This window comes from Perca fluviatilis, chromosome 2, assembly GCF_010015445.1.
Source record: "Perca fluviatilis chromosome 2, GENO_Pfluv_1.0, whole genome shotgun sequence".
Taxonomy (NCBI): domain Eukaryota; kingdom Metazoa; phylum Chordata; class Actinopteri; order Perciformes; family Percidae; genus Perca; species Perca fluviatilis.
Window position 1 is genome coordinate 31714369 of NC_053113.1, and position 23673 is coordinate 31738041.

At 41.2% G+C, this 23673-nt stretch overlaps 2 protein-coding genes across 2 annotated transcripts; one reads left to right on the forward strand and one right to left on the reverse strand.

Moving 5' to 3' along the window:
* Nucleotides 1-604: 604 nt before the first annotated feature.
* LOC120575714 (fukutin related protein) lies at nucleotides 605-3967 on the forward strand. The gene is made up of 2 exons (XM_039776632.1): nucleotides 605-1028; nucleotides 1255-3967. Exon 2 carries the CDS (start codon nucleotides 1373-1375, stop codon nucleotides 2969-2971), a length of 1599 nt encoding a protein of 532 aa, XP_039632566.1. The 5' UTR covers nucleotides 605-1028; nucleotides 1255-1372; the 3' UTR covers nucleotides 2972-3967.
* Nucleotides 3968-7035: 3068 nt separating this feature from the next.
* On the reverse strand, nucleotides 7036-15766 carry slc1a5 (solute carrier family 1 member 5). The gene is made up of 8 exons (XM_039826539.1): nucleotides 15054-15766; nucleotides 9941-9983; nucleotides 9758-9826; nucleotides 9467-9633; nucleotides 9053-9286; nucleotides 8652-8846; nucleotides 8306-8440; nucleotides 7036-8122 (listed from the first exon to the last, which is right to left on the reverse strand). The coding sequence occupies exons 1-8, from the start codon at nucleotides 15569-15571 to the stop codon at nucleotides 7885-7887; spliced, it is 1599 nt and encodes a 532-aa protein (XP_039682473.1). The 5' UTR covers nucleotides 15572-15766; the 3' UTR covers nucleotides 7036-7884.
* Nucleotides 15767-23673: the final 7907 nt, after the last annotated feature.

The window sequence follows — 23673 nt, forward strand, 5'->3', positions numbered from 1 at the left end:
GATTTGTTGCAGATCTATAATCACATGGACTTGAATACAACAAACGAATTTAATTATCCAGAATTTTTTTGTGGATACATTATTATACTCTAATTTTAACCAGATGGGAATATACATGCATATAATAATTACATGAGGTAGAAAATCAGCAGTACAGATGCTGGTTGAAGATTTAAGCATTGAGTTCCTTGAGAGGTGATAGTCCCTTGGCATCCGCATGCTTTTAATTAAAGACATTAATAGATTGTAGATTGTCCAAGACAACAAACCAAATCAGCCACATCCACTTTTAGTTTTATTTATCTACGTTTTATTTCCTGTATGGAAGTTATTGTATTTTATCACACATTTCTTATATTGTTGTTGTTGTTGTTGTTTTGATGTTTTTTTAACAAATGCTTTTTCACATATTTTGTGCAATGCCCGCTGCAGAGAGAGATGTTCATCGGATATATCTCAAAATGGCAATATGGTAGGCCTAATTTTTTTCTTTTAAAATGGTAGAGATTAAATAATAGTTCGAGAATACATTTTACATTTTATTTATTTACATTTTTTTAATAAGGTGCTTTTATTTCGAAGGATTCAAGTCGGAAGTATTTATGTTGTTGCTGCGGGCAACACAGAGGGCAAGCGTGATAGCTTAATGGTAAATTCGTGTAGTTGTTTTCAGGGATGAGCTTGAGCGACGTAATGAAATACTCTGATACAGTTGTAGATTTCTTTTTAAAATGTTGGAGACTCGATTTCAACCACAACCGCACAAACATTAGGTAACAATGCAGATTAATCCCCGTGTTTGTTGCTACGGATTCAGCCAGCTTTTTACTGCTATGCTACGAGAGCTGGCTGAGATGGACCACCATGAAAACCAAATATAGTACAAGGTTACTGGACATTAGCTACGTTGCTTAGCTACGTTGCTATCAGAAGCATTATAATGCTTCTGATAACATGGCTAATGCATGATGTGATTGGCTGCAAATTATTGCCTTGTAAAGAATAAAATAAATCCATCCAAATTAAAGGTGAGTTTGTTTTTATTGATTGGTAATGCAGCTAGATACATGTTATTTATAAAAGGAAATTGCTAGGATAATTCAGTGCACTGCCAGTTTTTTCAAAACGGAAGTAGTCCTTTTTAAAGTAGCATGAGAATGTATTTTATACAGTCAAGGTATATCTTCATACAGCTGTTATGTACTGTACATATAAACATGTGGGATTAAAAGCAAGTTTTTCTGTCTTTCACAGGTTGTCTCTAACTCTCTTTCCTCTACTGTTACACGAATTGGGACCTAAGACCCACTTTTAGATTTCTTAATTGAAACTTCTTCTCCTGAGAGAAACTGGAAAGTAAACATCAGTTGCCATGCGTATCAGTCTCTGCCAGGGCCTGTTAACTGGCGCCATCATCCTCAACCTCCTCATTCTCTACTATGTGTCTCGGGCCCAGCAGCAAATGATGGATAAGAGGAAGGAGCTTGGCAGGGGCACGAGGAGGGCTGCCCTACCAGCCTCTGGCCTGGGGGGAGGCCTAGGGCTACTTGTAGGAGCTGGAGGTGAGCTTGGAGGGATTGGAGGTGAGGGACATGGTCGTGGCCCACGTGTGACTGTTCTTCTTCGGGAGTTTGAAAACTTTGAGAATTATGTCGGGGATGTGGCTAATTCCTTCCTCCGCCAGAGATCTGAGCTTCCCTTCCTGGCTGTGGCTGACACCTCTCCGTACCCTCCCCTGATGCTTCCAGACGGGGCGCGTCTTCTAGTGCTCTCCCCCAGCCCGGACCAGCCGCCACAAGCTCACAGGCCAGAGTTCCACGTCCAGACAGAGTTTGTGCTGCTGGTGCCTGACGGGGTGGAGTTGGAACAACCTCGGGCCATCGAGAGGCTGATCAGGGAGTTGGAAGGCGAGGGTGGGGGGCCTGTGAGGCTGGTAGCCGCACCCGTGCTGGCTCGATCTGCTGTGCAGTGTCTCCACCTGCGGGTGAACCTCAGAGAGTGGACAGCCACCTACTCACCAGCTGCGTCTGGGAGCAGCGGGAGTGTGTGTACGGCTTTACAAGGAGATGCAGTTGTCCTCATTCGCACTGAGGATCTTTTTAACCTCTCTGTCCCTCTGGGGCGGCCCCTCTTCTCCTCGCTCTTCGTCCAGACTGCTTTGAGAGGCTGGAAGGTCAAGCTGCTGGAGAGCCCCTGTTTCGCCGCAAACCACCGGCCCCTCTTCAGCTCCGCTCACAACCAGTGGAAGGCCGAAACTCGACTGAAGGAGGCCACAGGGAAGCTCATGAGGAGCTTTGGTCTGAAGCGTCTCCTGCTGCCTGATGGGAAGGAACAGTGGTATGGCTGCAGTAAAGAGACGCCTCGCTGCTTTGGCACTGTGCAGGATGACACTCCAGACTACCTTTATCTGGATCGCTGGACACCTCCCTGCTGTCTGCGAGCTCTCAGGGAAACCACCAAGTATGTAATCAATATCCTGGAGACCTCTGGTGTGCGCTACTGGCTAGAGGGGGGGACCCTGCTGGGTGCTGTCCGCCATCAGGACATCATCCCATGGGATTATGATGTGGACCTGGGCATCTACCTGGAGGATGTACCCAACTGTGATCACTTGAAGAACCTGGACTCAGGCTCTCTCGTGGATGCTAACGGCTATGTCTGGGAACGCGCAGTGGAAGGAGACTTCTACAGAGTCCAGTACAGCGAGGCCAACCACCTGCATGTTGACCTGTGGCCGTTCTACGCACGTAATGGCGTCATGACCAAAGACACATGGACAGAGCACAAACAAGACGTGGAGTTCCCAGAGCACTTCCTGCAGCCGCTGGTACCCATGTCCTTTGCCGGCATCACCGCCTACAGCCCCAACAACCACCGATCCTTCTTGGAGCTGAAGTTTGGAGAGGGGGTTATTGAGAACCCCCAGTATCCCAACCCCACAAGAAAGAGGCTGGACAGAAGCAAATTATGAGATGATAGAGTTATTTGTTTACACAGAACTTTTTGCCTTTTAAACAGCCTAAAAGATGATGCCTGGAAACTAATATGGTGCTAAAATGACTGCATTTTCTGTTAATTTAACCACATCTATATCACCAGTATAATCTCATGCCTGGTCAAATCTTCTCTGTTATCAGTATTTGGATGTAGAGTCTAACCTTGGATTGCGTTTTATTCTTTGTCAAAGTGGTAAGATTTAGTTTGCAACAGGCATGAATGATTGAAAGATTTAAATCCATACATTAGTGCATTTACATCGGGTATATCTTCAAGAGTCAAAGACTGGTTTTACTACATGGTGTACTAAATTTGTATGTGTTGTACAGTAAAGTGCAGTAAAAATATGACTGCTGTAAAGACGATACATACTTTTAAATTGTAGTTTTTTGTTGAAAGCTACAGTGTACATTATCTTAAGCAGGATGTAAGGTGTAGTACAGAATTTTGTGTTCAATAAGTTTTTTCTCAAACAGGTGTTTTATGAATTTTTTGACTGTGTTGCATCGATTTGCACTGGTTCTTTCAGTTTTGCACAGTTTTGAAATTAATGTTAACTGCATGTCGATGCCATTTGGTACCTGACAGCTGTAGCGCGGTGAGAACATTTCCATGTGGTAAAATGAGAACCACTCTGTCATTAATCCTCATCCATTAATTACACATGGCATATGGAGAGGATGAAAGGTTGCTCTATCAGGCCTTAGTATTCAGTAAAAACATAAAACTTTGAATGTGTTATTAAAGATTAACCCTTAGCTCAAGCATGTGTGTTACTACTGAGTACCCATTATGTATTAACTGAAATTGCATTTCAATTCAGTCAATTATTCAAAGAAAATATTTAAAAGAGAAGTTGCACATAAAAACGCACGAGCTTCTCTTGGTACGACATGCTTCCTGTGGTGTTACTTGTGTGTGATGAATCAACTCCAGTTCATGAACTGGTAAAATAAAAGTTTTAACAGATTGTTTTATTAATTTCTTTTGAGGATTGTTGACAAATCCATTGTAAATACAGTAAATGTGTAATATTTGTTTGCATTTCTTTTTTGAAAGATTATTTATTGGGCTTTTATTTGATAGACTAGCTGAAGACAGGAAAGGGGGGAGAGAGAGAGAGGGGGGACGACATGCAACAAAGGGCAGCAAGTCGAACTTAAACCCGGGCCACTGCAGTAAGGACTGAACCTTAGTATATGGGGCACACGCTCAACCAGGTGAGCTACCAGGGTGTCCTGGTTGCAATTCTTTTTGAACACTAGGTGGCAGAATACACCTAATTATTCTATGGCCTTTGTAACTCCTCTAAGCTTCTGCACTGAGTTGTGTTCACCGAACAGCATTATGGGAGTTCAGAAGTCGGAGTGTTTTAAGACAGGACAAACAGGAAGGCAGTTCACTTGTTTGTCAGACTGGTCCAGTGATGTAAACTAGCTTCCTTATCCTACTCAAGAAGAAATGACCGTATTTACCAATACCTGTCTTTAGCCTATTGAGTCCTCACATATTCTATTCCCCAAGGTGTTTGCATTCCTCTTATTGCCTAACCAACATGATTCATGTATGGCGTAATTAGATCAGCATCTATACCGCTGAGAGGCTGTGTTGTTATTTCTTGATACAAAAACAAAAAGGATCTTCATGCATTTTAAATAGGTTTTGCCTCTTGCATGCACAGTATGGCATCTGGAAGTCACTGACTGTAACACAATGTAGCTATGGAGTAGGGCTGCACAACAGTTTTTTTTTTTTATCCTCATGGCAATATTAACTGGCACAATAATCATATTGCAAAAGGCTGCGACATATCGTGAAAGACACTAGTTGAAAGAATATCAGTAGAAAACTCACTTTTGTGATGCCCTTTATATTCAACTCAAGGATTGATTTGTTAAGTGTTTATTAGTTCTGCATCAGAAATGCAGAACTAAATACACTTAAATATTTATCGCAAGTAATATGGTTATCGCGATATTCAACAACGTTATTGCATATTTTCCTCATATCGTGCAGCCCTACACTATGGAGTTCTCATGCAGTGCTTTTTGATTTCCTGACGCAGTGCTCGCAGCTAGTGCAGAAAGTAGGGCTTAAACAAAACAAAAGGTTCCAACAAACAGCCAAAAGACACAGCCAAATAATAAAAAAGGCCTTTATTGTTTAAACTCTAAAGACAGTAAATTCAGACTGTAACCGGGAAAGTTTTTTGAAACATAGCCCCACTCGGACCAGACAGACATTCATATGGTGAGAGATCTCAGAAAGGAATGAGAATATTGTTGTAACCTTCCACCATAAAACATCAAATAGAAACCTTAAGCACAACAGTTGTTTGAGGCAATGGCTAACATTTTAGAACTCTTGAGGACATTAAACTGAAAATTATGAGGCCTCAAGCCTGCAATGATTTCATAGATGACCATCATGGAAAACACTGCCTAACTAGTACTATATAAAGCCGATAAACAATACAGACTTGAGACATTTTGTATACGATATGACATAAGTACCATATTCCAGTCATTTGGTAGAGCTTTAAAGCTATAGTGCGTAGTTTCTGTCGCCACACACACACACACACACACACACACACACACACACACACACACACACACACACACACACACACACACACACACACACACACACACACACACACACACACACACACACACACACACACACACTTATTTGGCAACAGCTTGAATGTAACGGACGTTCATTAATATCAAAAAGTTACGCACTAAAGCTTTAAACAGTTAAAGAGGATATGGATGGAAGAGATAAACATTAAATAGTCAGCTGTACAGTTGATCACACATGCATACATACATAGCATATGGTATACGTTGCACACATGTATATATTGCATACATGTTGCATTCGAAAATAGTGTGCAGACAATACAACTCACCCCTGCTATGTCACACATTCTCAAGTCTCAATGTTCACTGCAAAAGAAAATTCCAAAAGACAAAATGGAGGCACCTTGTACACAGAGCCGAGACTCTCTCCGATAAGTTAAAATTAAAAACCAAGAAAAAAAAAAAAAAAAAAAGTTATCAAAAGACTTTTGAAATTTGGAGTCATTAACATGTCAAAACATTGGCTAAAAAAGGTCTTTGGATTTTGATTAGGGAAATAAATATGAACAAAATATTCTGATGAATCAATGACATACAGGGAGGTCTCAAGCCCACATAACTAGTGTTTCATGTTTATGGCCATCACAGCCAAAACGTGAATGGGCTTAAGTAGAGACATTCAGTGTCCAGGCCTCAATAGTCAAAATGAACTAGCATTCCACTGCTGCTATTCGGTCAACGTAAAGACATCCTTTTAGCGGAAGGACTCGTTACCTTCACATCACTTAAAGTCAAACCACACTTTATACAAACCAAACAAATTGTCCTTACAGACTGTGCTTTAAAATCCATTTGTGCCTTGCTTAGATGCTGGAAGCAACGGCATGAGTAAAATGTAGGTTAAAAAAAACAAAACAAAAAAACAGCATCTCCTTGGAAATGTCATTCAATGTTATCCGGAGTTCATCGGTCTCCTTCCTGTTTTGTTAAGTCGGTGTGTGTTTTTTGGTCTCATGAATATTAAGAAGCATTTAAAAAGACAGACTTCAAGCCATAGTTAAACCTGAGGTTGGGTTGCCTGCCATTGCACCGATGTCCATTAGAAGAGGCAGAAATGCTCGTAGGTCAACCTGTATCCATGGGTGTTGACGTCATGAGTTACTTCATTTAGATTTGGGACGTTATCGAGAGTAGAATTTCCTATTTTGTGCGATTGCTTTATCTCACAATAAGAAAGGCTTCGTACATAAGCGAACCATTGGCATGGAATAACCTCAGATACAACAAAGCCACGTTTCCGCCAACAGTCCGGTTGAGTTCAGTTTAACATTAGAACAGACTACTAAAAGCCTTCAACACCCCCCCCCCACACCCCAAAGAAAAAACAAAACAAGAGCCTTTTGTCATACAGACATTATCAGCCATTTTCCCACAGAGTATATGGAATATAGTTAAACTACTGCCATATGCTTTACATATGACAAATCAACTACAAGATACATGAAAGTGGCCATAACTATGTACAACAAAATGTATGTTCATATCCAAAGCATATGATTAATTCCATACGATTATTTTCCTATACAAGAAGATTGAATTCTGACAAAGTTGAACAAAAAACAAAAAAAAGGTTGACCTAACAAAAACACAGGAAAAACACAAAAAAAAAAAAAACACATTGTCTCCTAATGCAGACCGGGTGCAGCAAGCCATGTGGTGGTCCTCGTCAAATTTTAGGGTCGGACATTTTCATGTTTTCCCACCGCAAGGTTCCTGACAACGTAGTAAATACCAGTGGTGTACAAATTGTTAACAGGGGACCAATAGGTAAACACATCCACGTAACTTCCATTTATCCGTAATAAATTAATGTAACATTTATTGTATTTATTAACATTAGATCTGCCTTCGCCAACATCTGGCAGAGGCTCACCGGTCCAGCCTCTTGACATCCCAGTGGATGTACAGAATATGGCGAACAGCTGGTTTATACAACTTGGTCACATTGTAAAATTCTGACTTAAAAATTGACGAGGACCAAATGCACCATTAGTAGCCAGCCTATTGTACAATCCTGTCCCTCAACAAGAAAACAAAAATCATAATATGCATTTTTTAATTCCCCCTTGATTTGTTTCTCCAATTGCCTAGAACAGCGTTGAGGAAAGAGAGCTCTTCATTGAATCACAGTGTGCATGCCCATCCTCTTTTCCTCAGGGCACGAAAAAATAAAAGAAAAAGGGGGTTTGAACCTTAGGTTAGCAGGAGTGTCAACTAAGAGAGTTTTTCAGCAGCTGGATTACATGGCAGACTCTTTTTCAGACAGAGCCTGCTTAGCACCTTCTGCACCATCCCACCCACCTCGCTTCTTAATAAGCGGCGAGTGCTCGGGGGCAGGAGCTGACGAGTCTCCCCCCAGCCTGACCTCGCTCAGCTCGGCTCCATCCTCTCGTTTGGACGTGCGGTCCACGAAGTACTGCAAGAGCCCGGCTCCAAAGGCGTCGCCCTCTACATTCAGCACTGTGCAGGTACGGTCACTAAAGAAAGACAGAATGGATGGCATGCCATTTTCATATTATGATACTTAAATAATTATCTCGGACGCCAATTTTGTCAGAGAGCATAGTGCATTGGGATCACATTATGCGGAGTATGTCTTAACTGTTGCTTGGCTGTCGTGCTCTATGTCCACATAAAATACAAATGGGTTCAGTACTCACACAAGCCAGTCAACAGCCAGGATGAGAGAGATGTCATTGGTGGGCAGTCCTACCGCCTCCAGGATGATGGCTAGGGTCAACACACCACCAGCAGGTATGCCAGCTGCTCCAACACTGGATGCTGTAGCTGTCACACTAACACATTTGGAGGGAAGATGACACCGTTAGAATCGGAGTGCATTTTCACACAGCATTTTTACAAAACATTAAATTGTGTGCTAGATATCTATCTATCATTGTATACCGACTGTATTGAACGACCTGATAAGCGAGGGGATTGTACAATCAGACATAGTTTTTAATGCAGTTGCGTAACTGTGTTTGGGTCATGTGTTTCAGGACTTACAGGATGGTAATGACTTGGATGAAGTTGAGGGACGTGTTGTTCAACTGAGCGATGAAGACGGCAGCCACACACTGGAAGAGAGCAGCTCCGTCCATGTTGACCGTCGCGCCGATGGGCAGGATGAAACGGCTGATGTGCTTGGATACGCCGTTATTTTCCTCCACGCACTTCATCATCAGGGGCAGAGTGGCAGAGCTAAGACACAAGGAATGTGTGAGTGTAGGTCAGCAAAAAAGGTGTGTGCGTGTGTTTTTGTAGAGAGAGAAAAGTGTGTGTGTGTGTGTGTGTTTTACAACAGAAGATCCTCAGTATTAAATACTTTGTGTGTGTGTGTGTGTGTGTGTGTGTGTGTGTGTGTGAGTGAGAGAGTCAAGAGAAGGGAGCAGCAGAGAGTTTATTACCTGGAGCTTGTTCCGAAGGCAGTTGCCAGAGCTGTGAATATCCCCCAGAGGAAGGTGTATGGGTTCTTCCTTGTAATGACGAAGTAAATGGCAGGCAGCACGAGAAGGCCATGGATGGCATGTCCGATGATACAGCAGGCTATATATTTTCCCAGACTGGCAAATAGTTCGCCAACATTCTCCATCTCAACAATCTTGCCGGCTACAAGGAACATGATACCGAGAGGGGCATACCTGTAGAGAGACAGGAAGTGCAGAAAAAGTTGAAGACAGATCATTAGACAATTATGGCTCTCGAAACATAGCGCCAAGAAAAAGGCTCTCGTATTCAAGGATCCAAAATATTTAACATGGCCCTTCATAGGGATTTTATTCAAATTCCTCCTGACCAAGAAACACGCAGGGCTTTCTTACCACATGATCCAGGAGACCAGAACCATGGTAGCCTCGTTGAAGGAGTTGAAGAACTTGATGAGGATCTCTCCTTCCTCTCCCAGCTTCCTCAAAGCCACGCCAAACACGATGGCAAACACTACCAGACCAAGAATATTCATGCCATCCTGGTCCATTCCAAACGGCACCTAGAGACACGCATGGAGAACACAGTCAGAACACACAGATCCACACCAGTCTTCACTCTCGAGACATAATATGGTGTCCTTAGTGGATTTGTGGTCTATTTTATGTGCCATTCACTTGGCTCACCTTCTCCACTGTGACGTTAAGGTTTCCATCTGTGCCATTCTTGGTAACCAGCTTGTAGCTGGTTGCATACTGGATAGGAAAGAAAGCATTGCCCAGTTAGTTAAGGACACTCCATCATCTTATCTAAAGATTTAATATATACAATTTCCAATCATAATCATAGACTCGAGATGCAGTACTCACTGATTGAAAAGCAGCAGACACCAGGTTGGAGGGAAAGATGTTTCTGTGGAGAGCGAAAAACAATACAATTCAACAATACTTTAAATTCTTTTCCTCAGTGTGTACCAGATGCCTTGGGGAAATCCAAGGAAAAATGTGGCAATGAAACATGTGGCTGTAATTGAAGGGAGAGAAATTACATGTTTGGGAACTGAAGAGCAGAATCCGATAAGTGTTTGGGCCTTGTTTGATTTTCTCTCCATCAGCACACACACAAGAGCATAAACAACCATGACCACTTGTGTGAATGGACAGTTAAAGTCTGAAATGTTTGATCACCACATAGAGTTTAAAATCAACTACAAAGTATAGTCCTACTTTATAGCCTCACGTTTAATTTTTCTGTTGCAGAGACAGGGGCTATACCCTCTGGGCGTCAGTGATGGTTCAGATGGAATCACAAGATTGATCATGTGGAAATAGCTGAGAGAATTTAACTATTAATCTCGTTTTTTCACTCTGCCCCCACTTCTTATTGCTGTTGTTTTATTCATTCTCCACTAACAAGTAGGCTGCGCACACACACGTTACATAGGTCCAACTGCATATTAAATCTCTAAAGAAGTTTAGAGTAATAAGGCATTAACTTCACAAGCTCTTTCCAACTATTCATTCCCTTTCATTGGAACCATAATGCTTCAGAATCAAACATGTGACTGTGTGACAGGGCAGCATGAAAAATGCAACTGGATCCCAGGCTGAATTCTGGTTGTGCAGCAAAGACAAAAAAGGCTGCCAGACTTGAAATTAAACTTGATTTGGATATTCAAATGAATTCATATTATTTTCAACTGACGGCATGACTGGAGAACACGAACACACACACACACGAACACACACACTCACACACACACAAAGAACTGTATGTTTGGAACAGGCAGCACATTGCGCATTTTCATTCACACTAACCTTGTACAGAGTTTGCAGAGCTGAAACCTGAATGGATCCACTTTTACTTCCTTGTTCTTTGTTGTGGCTACTTCATTTCTGGTACAAAACCCAATTCTAATTAAAGAAAATACGTAAATGTGTACACTTTTTGGGGGCATTCCCTGACAGCCACAAAAATTCACTTCCTCAGGTGCAGCCGTTTTAGTTTTCACAAGAAGCACCTACACATCACTTCCTAATACCTCTCGGCGTCAGATACCAACACACATGGCACCCTTTAAATATGCATGCTATGCTAAATTTATGGTATGTTCAGTAATCCATATAAAGGTTATGTTCATTCTGGTTTTGTGGAGTTTTTCCCTTTACTCAACTCAATAGTCTAGGAGAGGCTCTCATACTCCGTACATATTGTAAAATACTCTAAGACAAACGTGATTTTTTTTGGCTAGGTTAATAAACTTGACTATTGCAGAACCGAAGATAATGGAGTGGTAACAACAATACACACACTGTCAAACACCATTAGGTGGGTGTGTTTCTTTTATGACCGGCTGCTGATTGTTTGAGGCCAATTTCTTTCCCAGCATCTTGTTACACCAGGAACTAGCAATAAGCACAGAACACCTCACGCAGGTCTAAGTTAAATAGGCGTATACATGTTTAGTTTCCTACCAAAAGAACAATGATTCTAGTTCTTGATGGGGCAGATCGACTTAAACATGCTCCCACTCTGTTCACACTCAGACAGACAGTCTTTAATGGAATCCAAAGAGTAATATCATAAAGCCATGAGTATAATGAAATGGGAAAGTTCATTAGGTTTGTTGCCTGTCTAATATACTGTACACAGCTTTGTATTACCTTGCCCCCCCCCCCCCCTTTGTGTTTAGCTAACTGCTAAGCTCTTAGGAAGAAAAAAAAGATTGTGTTGCCAGCAACACTGACAAGGCGTTCTATAAAATGAAACAAGTTTGAAAGGTAAGTAGCTTATGTAAGAGAAAACTCCATCCTAACATTCATGTACATTTTTAGAAAGCTGAAAAGGAAAAACTATCACTTGATTTTAGTTGAGCTGGGAATTAACTTGACTGTACATTATCTAGCCTATGTTGATCTTGATGAAAAATACAAAACATTAAGGATAAAATTCAGTCTCCCAAGCTACCAAATACCATAAGTACTTGGATTAAAAGCAGCAGTAGGTGAATCCATTTTGAGAAATACTTTGTTGTTAATCATTCAATCATCATCATCATCATCATCATCATCATCATCATCATCATCATCATCATCATCATCATCATCATTCAGTCATTAAACTCAAGGCAAATACTGTCAGGTTTTCCCCTACCTTCATAAGGTTAAGGTGCAGCACCCAAGCCGTTTTGGGCACCACCTAAGCCGAATGAATGTAAAAATCAATGTGAGCATCAAAACTAACTACATGACTTTTCTCACATCTAAGTATTGTAGTTGGTCCGCAGTGGACTTCTTTAGCAAGTTTTATCTTAAAGGGTTTTGAGTATTATTCAGTTTGTATCTGCTCTAGCTTTTCAAACATTTTAGAAACCTATATGGTAGTAATACTGGTCCAAAATGACGTGAAATTGCATTTGTTTTTAATTGAAAAACTTAACATTTTCTTGAGGAAGGACTCCTAAACCCTCTGCCAAATATACGCACCTACATCTTTCACAAACCTAGGGAAAACACTGACTGTATGTGGTCAATAAATCTGCAAGTGACCCTAGCACTGACTGATAGCTGTCATCTGTGACTGTAAGAGGTCATATAGTTTAAAGTAGGAAAACAAACAAAAAGGCGGGAGATTATTTCCACAAGGATGTGTAGGAGTGGCTCCAGTCAGAGTTTAACCCAATACATGCATCTCTAAGGCAGACATGTCTTTTACTTTACTGCGTGGACAACGACAGATAGCATAGCTCAGATGCATTTAATAGAGTGTGTGTCTGTGAACAATGACTAGGCCTTTTTACCCTTTGATGAGCAGCTCTACAGTCAAAGTCCCACACTGTCTTTGTTGGCAAAACTAACTAGGGCACCAACTGAGAGGGATCGCTCTAATGAGAGGCACGGATTTTGCCCGCTGTCCTATTAGGATAATGTGGAAGTGTGTGTGCGCATTTGCGGTGGTGGCTTGTGTCCTGCACGAGATGAACATTACTTTAAAGAAGTAAAGAAAAAGAGAAAATAATAAAACTGTATAATAAAAACAATAAAAATACAGTAAACAGCAGCCAACTGCAGTAAATAAATCTGGACAAAGATGCATTCAGGTACGTCAGTTAACAATTAGCTGGACTGCTGTAATGATTCTAGAAGTAACAACATTGCTTTTCATCCTAAATGTTAAAACATGAACAAAGTCAGTCAAAAATCCTAAATAGCCCATCTGAGTTTTGTAAACCACTGGGCTGCAATGTAGACCCTGTTGTGCAAGGGGCTTTAATCTGTGAGTGGTTATGTTTTGCCCCATTACTCTTGCATACCTAATCTGGCTGTGAGCAGCGTGATGTGTTTTTAGGACATGTTGCCAGGTCACACTGCTGGAAGTAGAAAGAGGGTGGAAGAGTCTGGCTTTTACAGTACACAATTCCATAAGTAATGTAAAACAGCACTGAATGCTGCAAAGAATGCATGAACTAAACAGACAAAAATATGCAATAGAGTCCCAAATGTATAAAGATTAAATTGTTAACAGGGACTGTTGTTAAACATCCAGACACTTGGGGGGGTGGGTGTGGGGGGGCTGTATTTGTCTGAATAAATACAGTCCAGTTTCTTATCTTTATAAGTGATAACATCACAGGTCTCTTCTGCTCACACTGTGTCCAAGTGTGTGACCATGTGTTTACAAAGGTTAAGGTTCAATACCCTTTAACCCTATAGAACACTAATCTGCCGAATAGCGGTTGGCTCAAATAAGCAATGCCATCTGGGCATCTACGGTTTATGTTTTTGGGTAAAACAGGAACACCAACTACTTCATGTAACAGGTTGTGTATGACTTGTTAGTTCCAATTTAAAACGTGATAAGGTGTCAGAAGGTGTTGACATCTCACTATTTCAGTCTTCTTGAGTCTGTTTGCCCATATGGAGCACCGTAGTTTCCCTTTAATCCTCAGTGATTTATGTAGATGAGGTGGCAAATGTCTCATGAGTGCCCCATGAATGTGACATGAATGTGACCCATTCATAAAATAATATTTTTTTTTAAAAGACAGTGTGACCTACTGATTTACAAATAGGCAAGTTTAAAGCACCTGGTGTAGAATGGATACACTTCCGACCATGAACTTTAAGATTACCAAATTAAAGGCTGAGGTGCAAAATGCACTGAGCCAGCCTTCTGACATCAGTGAGATGACATTTCTCTTTACCACGTGTCTGTACTTTAAAATTGTATGAAAACCACATCCGGTAGGCTACATTGGAAATTAAAATCAAACGATATCATCATAAAACGCCCCCACGGAGTAAAATTTAGAAGAGCAGAGCTGGGGTTTTTATTATTTATTTTTTTAGGCTACTACAAACGGTGTTGTCCCGACACGAAGTTTCACCACACAGCTCAGCTCATGTTGGAAACGTGTCACGCACGTGTGGTTAAGACTCCACATGGCAATATTATAAAAAGACAAAATGTGAAATGAAATAAAATTACTAAGTTACGTTTTGTTCTTTCGAAAAACAACCTCGTAAAAAAAAAAGAACCGCGGACGTAGGCCTAGCGGCTGGCGCTCTGCCGCGGGGAGGTAACCCTCTGGGGACGCTAACTGAGCTGATGCAACGGCCTGCTGTCATTACAGCACACGTCTAATTTGGCTACTATTCAGTCCAGTGGTTAGTACATGGACTACACTGTTCTCTTTAAGTGTCTAAAATCAACCTGACTGGAAAAGAAGGTACACAGTGTCCGGATACTCCTGTAGCCTATCTTTTAAGCCAAGTTTCCGTGTGTAACTAGTAACAGGTTTGACAGCTTGTCAGCTTGTGTCCCCGGGGAGGCGAATAATTGCATTCATACATAATTACACATCATAATTGGACTACTTTTCCAGAGAGGGTGTGTGTGTGTGTCTGTGTGTGTGTGTGTGTGTGTGTGTGTTGTGTGTGGCCTCAGAAGCTGAGACATTGTTGAAGGGGGGTATTCATTTACCTGATCAAATCTAAGAAGGAGTCTATCACTTCTTTGGCGGCAGGCACGTCGTCGTCCAAACCTTGTACTTTGGGCTTGGTCATTGTCCCCGACCCCGGGGTTAAGATGAAAGCCATCACAACCCCGATGGACGACGCAATTAAGGTGGTGACCAGGAAGAAGAGCATAGCCCATCCGCCGAGTTTGCCCAGGGCTTTAGGGTCGATGCTGGCCGCCCCGGACACCAGACTGCACACCACCAGGGGGATGATGATCATCTTCAGCAGCCGGATGAGAATCTCACCGGGGAAGCCGACGTAGATGATCTGGGTCCTGGTCAACGTCGCGTTGCGCACGCCGAGTCCAATAAAAACACCGATGATGACCCCGGCCACGGTGAGAATCACCAGCAAGTTGGCCATCACTATCCTCTTCACCCGCTGGGACAGGCTGCCCTTCTTCGGGCTGTCCATTCCGTTGGCCAGCGTCTCGTCGAGGTGCGCCTCGCCGTTGGATGCCTTCGCTTCTTCCATGTCCATCTTATCAGCCACTGTGCGCGTTTAGAGTTGCCCTGAAATGTATCCTAAGAGCACAAATATTTGTCTCAAAAACTATTGTTACTGTGGTGGGAATATATTTATATTTTTTTAATATTACTAGCACTAAGCTGCCAGCTTCCCTCACACTAACGCACGTTGCTCCTACTTTGTTCCACAGCGTATGCTACTTATCTAGCCGGCAGCCGGCAGGCACGTAAAGGCAAGCGCCACCCCTGTGACGTGGGGCTGGGCGTGTTTAAATAGAGAACATGGTAATTACAATTCAAAAGTTCCATTACGTTAGTTAAAAAGAAAAGGCTAAATACTACTAGGCGTGTTTCTTTTAAGTCGTTGTATTGTATAGGGACATTACCATTACACGAAGGCATTGATTTAGGTTCGACTGAATTGCTCGTTATATGAATAATTAAGGGCTGTTCTTTTTTTAGTATAATGTCTTTCATCTGTGATGACTTCTTCTGGCTGGATTTTGTTTGTAAAGTTTCTAACAAACGTTACTGTCTTGAAATCCAGGTGGGCTGGGCACTTTTATGACGTGCATGACACAAAAAACAACTATTGCTGTACATTATTTAAAAAAATCAAATAAACATTTTGCCAAAATCAAATATAGTTTTAGAAATTCATATTCAGTTTATTTAGGGCTACATTTTGGCACACATTTTTATTCTCTTAGACTACAAAGTAATGCTACGCTGCCTCACCTATCTCAATAATCATGTTTATTTTGCCCTATATGGTGCAGGAGTTGTAGACTACATCTAGATAAGCAGATGTTCTGGGCAGAAGTATATTTATTATAATAAATATACTGTAGTTTGACAAAAGTAGAGTTTTGCCTCCCAGCAAACCTATGGATGTTAGTAGCATTTTAATATTTAGATGTAGTAGGCCTATATACATTGAACCACAAGCACATATGCTATTTAATACGAACAGCAGCTATCGCCACATGTTCCCATGGGTTTGATTGGGCAGCAATTCATTTTTTGCTTGATGTAAACTAACCAGAAACTAACTACCTGCAACTAGAAACTAAGTTTTGCACCATGCAGTGTAAAACATGACAGCATGCAACTTGATTATGACCTTTATCATAAATATAATGAATAAATCATGAAGCTGAATGAGAATTTTAAAGTGAGGAAAATTATTGAAAAAAATAAATAATTTTAAATTTTAAAAAATTAACTCTGCTAAGTGCTAACGCTAATCTACTACTCCCTTTTATTAGAACTGGGTTGCGTTAGCTGAGGAGCAGAGGCTTTGAATATACAGCTGTGGAGACTGCCACTGGACTTTGATGATACCGCCCTCCTCTGTGTGTTTATTTGCTCCCCTCCCAAGTACCAATTCAACAATGAATGCCATTATAGTTGTAGTTATAACATCAAAAGGTATTGCATGTGGAACTACAAGCATAGAAATACAATTAATCTAACATCTGGTATGTTTGAATGACAAAGAATAACTGTGGAGCAGGGCTCTGCATACTTTCAACTACAATGGGTCTTACCCAATCATTAGAGAGCCAAGGAAACAATACACCACATCCTTTCATTATGATCATTTTCAGGGAAGAGTGGTGGCAAAAATAAGAATGAAAGTGAGAGTGAAATTTTGGGATGGAAACTGTCAAAGAGATGTTTCAAATCTTCTAGAAACCATGGTTTCTTCTGGCTACCACTCTGCAGTTTTTGGCTAGCGGAGTATCAAATTGTAACACGAGACAGACTCTCATTGTCTGAAATACTAAGGACTACAGTCTGTTAGCTTCAAATGTGTGTGTAGACGTCCAAGAAAGCCTGGGGTTAGCTTACACTCAAACAACAATCTAAACCCCTTTTAAACAGGGTCCTGCTGGTAGAATTTTGTGGGAAAAGCACCTTTAACACCAAAGAATGCCCACAGGACCAGAACTCAGGCTTATAGGAAGCCGTCCTCTCAGTGCTCAGTTTGTTATCTCAAGCTTATTCCTTGTTCCCTCTGACTGCGTGAATGATCGGAGGAATCGCTGTGATTCTGTGAAATAGTGCATTACTCTGTGAGAAAGGATAACTTCAATAGCCAAACCCGCAGGCACATGAGAGCCGAGAGAGTTTTTCTAAAGTAGGCCCCATCTATAAAAACACACGCTGCACACACGCAAGCTGCACATGCTGACGAGCTGAGTTGTTGCTGTTATTTAACATCTTGACATTTAACTCGTCTTCTAAACGCAGATCTTTTACAACAAGAACGACAAAACAATACAGTCAGGAGTCTTTAATCAATGCTATTGACGACCTAGAGCATGCTGTGGACATGAGCACACATTCTCATGGCAACATGTTTGATTATTGGTTTAAATATTCTCTACATGTATATTTATCGTGATGCCTTAGCCTCAGTCTAACTGACCTCTTAATTTCGGTTTCACTGTATATGTGAAAGGCACTTATACTGCTTTGTGCAGCTTCATATTTTTGGTATTAAGTGGTATGTAACAACTATTAAATCATTAGTCATAAAATTGTCCCCCTCAAGATTAATTGGACTAACTTTGTTGATTCCCTGACTTTTCATTTAGCGTCTTCATCACAGCTTAAGTTTAATTTGTCCAATAGTTTGGCTAATGACCAAATATTATAAATATCAACCTCAGCTGCACTTTGTGTTTAGTGCTAATGCAAATGTTAGCATCCTACCAAGCTAGCATGGTGAACATGATAAACGACAGCATGTTAGCATTGTTTTTGTGAGCATGCTGTTGTTAGCATTTCGCTCAAAACACTGCACACTACTGTACACTGCTGTACAAAGGGCTGCTAGCAAGGCTGTAGACTCTTGTTATGATATAATTCATATAAGGTATTCGCAGGTTTTCTCAATGCACCATCATAAAAATACAGATTGTTCTGCAAAACAAAATAAAATATATAAGAAAGCTTATAACAATGCAAAGGTAAAAGTGAATCATGGTTAAATCTGAAAAGCTCAAATTTCCCCGTTTGTTCCTTTTTTCCCCCCTCAAAGCTTATCTTACAGTTGATCACAAAATCCAAAAGGGGCTCATTCTTAATCTACAGTGAAGTATTTTAAATCTAACTGGTAAGGTCACTGCTTGGTGAAGTACCTGAACACAGGCATGCAGCCCAAGCATCATGTGACCTCTGTAACTGGGACACAGGGAAAAAAAGAACCTGGCACAAAACACAGCTGTCTCAGGTAGCGTGAGAACAACAGGTAAGAGACAGCAAGCCTGATAATAAAGAAATTAGAAAGGTGGAAACAAAGAAAATGTAATACCACATCTGACTTTACCATCCAGTAACTAAATTCTACTGTAGTCATGTAGCAGGGCAGTACAAAAAAGACTTTCACTGACTGCAAGCTCCCATCCAAGAACATTTTGTTAGAATAAAAAAAAAAAAAGCTTCCACAGGAAGTAAAATCATAAGAATGTGTATCCATAAACTACATGATAGACAATGAATGTGCTGAGTCATGAAAACACAGCATGTCTAGATTCAGCACCACTGTTATCCCTATAGTCCAGAGGTGACGAGAAGGCCCCTAAACCCTGTCTGATCTCGTAGAGCCTTCTGTGATCAGGAGGGGCCTGCCTGAAATTATTTACGGATTTACACAGTGTAATCAGACTCACATGCCCTGCCTACAAACATCCTCCTGTGTCTGTTACAGCTTGTCTTTCAGAACCCGACTGACTTCCTGTATATATGAACTACGAGTTCAATAATCTCATCTAAATTACTTACTGTCTTTATCATTTATTGTCATTTAGTGTTGTTTGCCCTCATAGAACATGCTTGCTATTATTACAAAATACCAATATCAACCACAGGAACAGAACTCAAACAACCTTTAGTAAAGGATTTGATAAAACATTAGCCATGAGTGTCTTTAACCCCTGCTTACAAAGGGACGAATAATGCCTAAATATGTTGGCTTTTAATGATTAATTTATTGATAATTGAGGATTTCAATGCCTGAAGTTTGCCAAAACGTAATTACAGTACAGCAATTAAATTCATCTGTTGTTCGCCCTTTATAATACAAGTTATGTCCAAAGCTTCATATAGCATTTTTTTGTATCGCCCCCACACCTAACGCGTATTCTTGCTCACACGACCCTCCCCCATTCACAAACACTTTGGGTTAATTATTTGCACACTGCACACATCCACACGAGGCTACTATTTAAGAGAAACCTGTTTAAACCACACCATGTGTTAGAACTCTGTTTTTGTGCACCACCGGATGGTTTTAAATGTTTAACCCTGCACTGCACAAAACAATTTCCCTTTGGCTTGTTTTTGCTCTAAGGCACAGGTTACTGTGAAATGCCAACAGTGTGTTTTCTACCCATAGGTAATATATTTTAAGTCTGTCTGGCAGTTGCTAGTTAACCTCTGAATGTTGTAGATTTTGGAAGCTGACACTGTATGCTCTCTCTCGCACACTCACACACACTCAAACCCACACACACACACACACACACACACACACACACACACACACACACACACACACACACACACACACACACACACACACACACACACACACACACACACACACACACACACACAAGTGAGGAGATCTAGAGTACAGCATACAGTGATTGTCTCCTCACAGTAAGTAATTTGATATTTCTGATGCATGCTCCCTCTCTCTTTATCTGTAATAGGTGGAGTGAGTTACCTTGTGGAGGTCATGTCTGTCTGTTTAGCCAAGGCTGGTCAAAACACACCCTGCCACTGCACCAGGACACAGATGGCCATCAACATTCCCTCTGTGCCACTGTAAAAGAAGGACACTAAACAATACAAGCAGTACATGTGCACGCATGTCACTACCACACTGTGTAAATGTGTACATGTTTGTGTCACTGTGTGCAACTGAATAAATGACCTGCAGTAGGCTGAGGTCAATCAATAACACGCAGAGAGGAGAGCAAACTGCTGGGTCTTGTTTTCGTCCATGCAGGCTCAGTGCTATACTGCACCGTCATGTACACAGCTAAATCTTATAATAAGACTTTACTGCTTTTTGTTTTCATTCTTTCCATATTTCAGCAGAATCAAAGGTGGCAGTTTATGCATTTGGGAAATGGAAAATCACTCGTGATTCACTCGTCCCATCCCCATGAGTCAAGAGGAGGAACTTACATATGGCCACACTAAAGTTCAGACCCAGGGGTGAGATGCAAGGGACATTTAACATTCCTCATGTGTATCCAACTCTAGGACACTCGATTCTAGCTCGGGTATTGTTATCTGTCCAACGGCAGGCCGCAAGGGGAAGAAAAGCTCTGGAGAAACATTGTTCTAAAACAGTTAAACACAGAAGAAACAAAAGAAGCCATTCATATTTGTTACTGTGATGAAACAATTCACTTACTTTATTTTATTTATCCATCAAGTCAGGACAGTTAGTAGCATTGGTACTGTTACACCCTGGAACACCTCTCCACTCATTTGGTTCAGTTAAGTTAAGCAGGTCTTGTCAGCCAGTTCTAAAGATGTATTCTGCTGTGTAACATGCAGATTTAAGTTTAGTTTGTATAACATATAAATATAAATAGACGGTTTACTTCTTCATCAACAGATTAAGGTGCCAACAGTTGGGGAGGGGGGACGACTAAAAACACTCGCAGAACAAAATCTTCCCACAGGACATTTGCATGGAACAATCAGGCCTGGGAAGGACACACCAGACTTAGCAAGCGAGTGCTCCGATTTGCTGAGATCAACACGCCCTTCTCACCACGCCTCCCCCTTTCCCGGCTCCTTTACCCACAGTCCTGCTTTGGAAGTCATACGATACTGTATGGCACGAAGGAGCTCAGAGTTTCTTCTTTTCACCAGCCCACCCTCTCTCTGTCTCTCGTTTTCTACCTCCCACTCTGTTCTCGTTCACTGGCTTTCTTTGTGTAGATAAGGACTGGGCCGAAGAACAAAAAGAACTGAGGGAAAAGACGTGATTGTTCGGTTTCTCCTGCCACTTTTTCTGGCTTCTTTAAAGTCCGAAATGTAAAGAAAGTCTCATAAAACACATCTGTTCTGAGAAAGTCCTAACTTTTAAGGGTTTAAAGGTTTAATGCTATGGACTGTGCCCTCGATGGGGGAGTATTTGTCCTTTGTGATAAAACATATGCAGCAGTGACAACCTATATTGCTGACTCACTGTTAGAGTTGCAAACAGCATTAAAATAGAGACCTGTATTTCTCCTCTCTCTTCCCATGCAGACCGCACATGCTCTAGCTAGTCATGAATAGTTCTGTGTGTATACAGGTTGCAGAACACAGAAAGTATGTGTTCTCTGTATATCCTGCTTCAATTTGCCCATAAAATTGGAGACTACTAGAGGACAACTAAAATATTTGGTACATGTCGGGGAAAGACGAGGCTCTGCCCTATCAAGTAGTATCCAAACGGTCCATCTATTTAACACAAGACAACTAAAACTACTTCCATTGGTGAAGAGTTTTGCAAATGGACTGAAGCTGGCTTGAGGATATCACAGTTTTAGATGTTTAGATTTTTGTATTAACCATTTTGTATTAAACTATGACAATATAGAAAAGCCTAAAGGGAAATGACGCATTATTGATATGACAATGTAACACAATTTAGGTCTACCCATGAGAAGACGATGAGAAGTTATTCAGTTGCCCTGTAGCTTGCAAACTGTCATTTCCTGATATGATATGTGATATGGCTTCTAGAAAAAACACCCCAGGAGTGAGGTGAACCCAGCTGCATGTAAGTATGAAGTCAGGTTCACTGAGTGCAGTTTAGTCAAAAGGCTGAGCCCCCCCCACCCCTCATTTTATTGAACACCCTTATGAACACATGTGAAAAGTAGTTAGTTAACTAGTCCTCATGTATACTAGTAGTTAAGTTACAACTTAACTCAATCTAATGTATGAATATGAAAATGAGGTAACTATGACCACCACACAGCTGTTGACGTTATATGAACTTATATGAACTGTATTTACATGTACTGCTTATGTGTACTATGCCTGTTTGTCAGCACACTGTATGAGCCTGTAATGTGTATAACTGTTTACATGAGAAGTAGCTGGCTGTAACTGGCCCTGTCCAGAGTAGAGGTGACTCAAAGGTATAGGGAAGTTTACACAAGATTTGAAAGAGAGCTGGAGGTGTGACCACCTTGTTTACTCTTCCTCTCAGGAAAGGTTACTGCTGCTGGGTTTGGTGGGGCTGATGTCCTTCACCTGGCCTTCAAAAAATGATTGTCCCAACACTCCACAAATGGAGACATGTAGAGCTGGGCGATATGGAGAAAATCAAATATCACAATATTTTTCATCAAATATCTCAATGTCGATATTGTAGGGTTGACAATTGGTGCTTTCACAAAATATTTACACCATGAAATTCCCTTGTGCTATTTTGCACTTTCAGAAAACAATTCCGCCACTGACCAGGAAAAACCTGGTCTAAAGTCAGTGGCGCGTTATTCAGATGCTATTTTAAGGGCGCATGCTTGGCCGTAATGTAGAGTGTGCACACCGCGCATACACTTTGCTTCTCTCATCTCACGGACCCAGCAGTTCCCATTTTTGCAAACCATACATAATTACAAGGAAAAATATGACCTTGTTTTACACAACATTTCCATGAATCATGGATGTGTTGATGACATAAATGAGGAAATATTAGAGATGTGATGTTGAACTGCATGTGCCGATGCCACTAAACCCAAATGCCCCAGCAGCAGCATGGGAGAGGAGAGACAGAAGAGCTGCATCGTCTATAGTGAGGTAATCCCGGTCTAATGTTAGCATAAATTGCAAAAAATATCACCATGCGTTCATAACCTCGTGATTCAGTGAGAGTGAGCCCAAAACATCGGAAAGTATCTTTTTGTGACATTTCTTTATTTACATTTTGTCAAAAAGAAAAATCAATAGCAAACGTGGGTCTCCTCGGCTGTGAACCGCTCCTGGCATGCGCCCGTGGATGTATTAAGAGCGTGCGCCTAGCAAATCCTCCATTATAATAGCAATCCGCCATGGAACAAGCGCGCCTGCTTTTAAAGGGAATGT

What these genes read in the sequence shown, in the direction of transcription:
- LOC120575714 (XM_039776632.1), top strand. Translation starts at nt 1,373, where the DNA reads ATGCGTATCAGTCTCTGCCAGGGCCTGTTAACTGGCGCCATCATCCTC.
- slc1a5 (XM_039826539.1), bottom strand. Translation starts at nt 15,571, where the DNA reads ATGGACATGGAAGAAGCGAAGGCATCCAACGGCGAGGCGCACCTCGAC. An exon ending in TCCTTCTTAGATTTGATCAG is followed by an intron (nt 9,984 to 15,053) that starts GTAAATGAATAC and finishes CGCTCTCCACAG; the next exon opens with AAACATCTTTCCCTCCAACC. An exon ending in TGTCTGCTGCTTTTCAATCA is followed by an intron (nt 9,827 to 9,940) that starts GTGAGTACTGCA and finishes TTTCCTATCCAG; the next exon opens with TATGCAACCAGCTACAAGCT.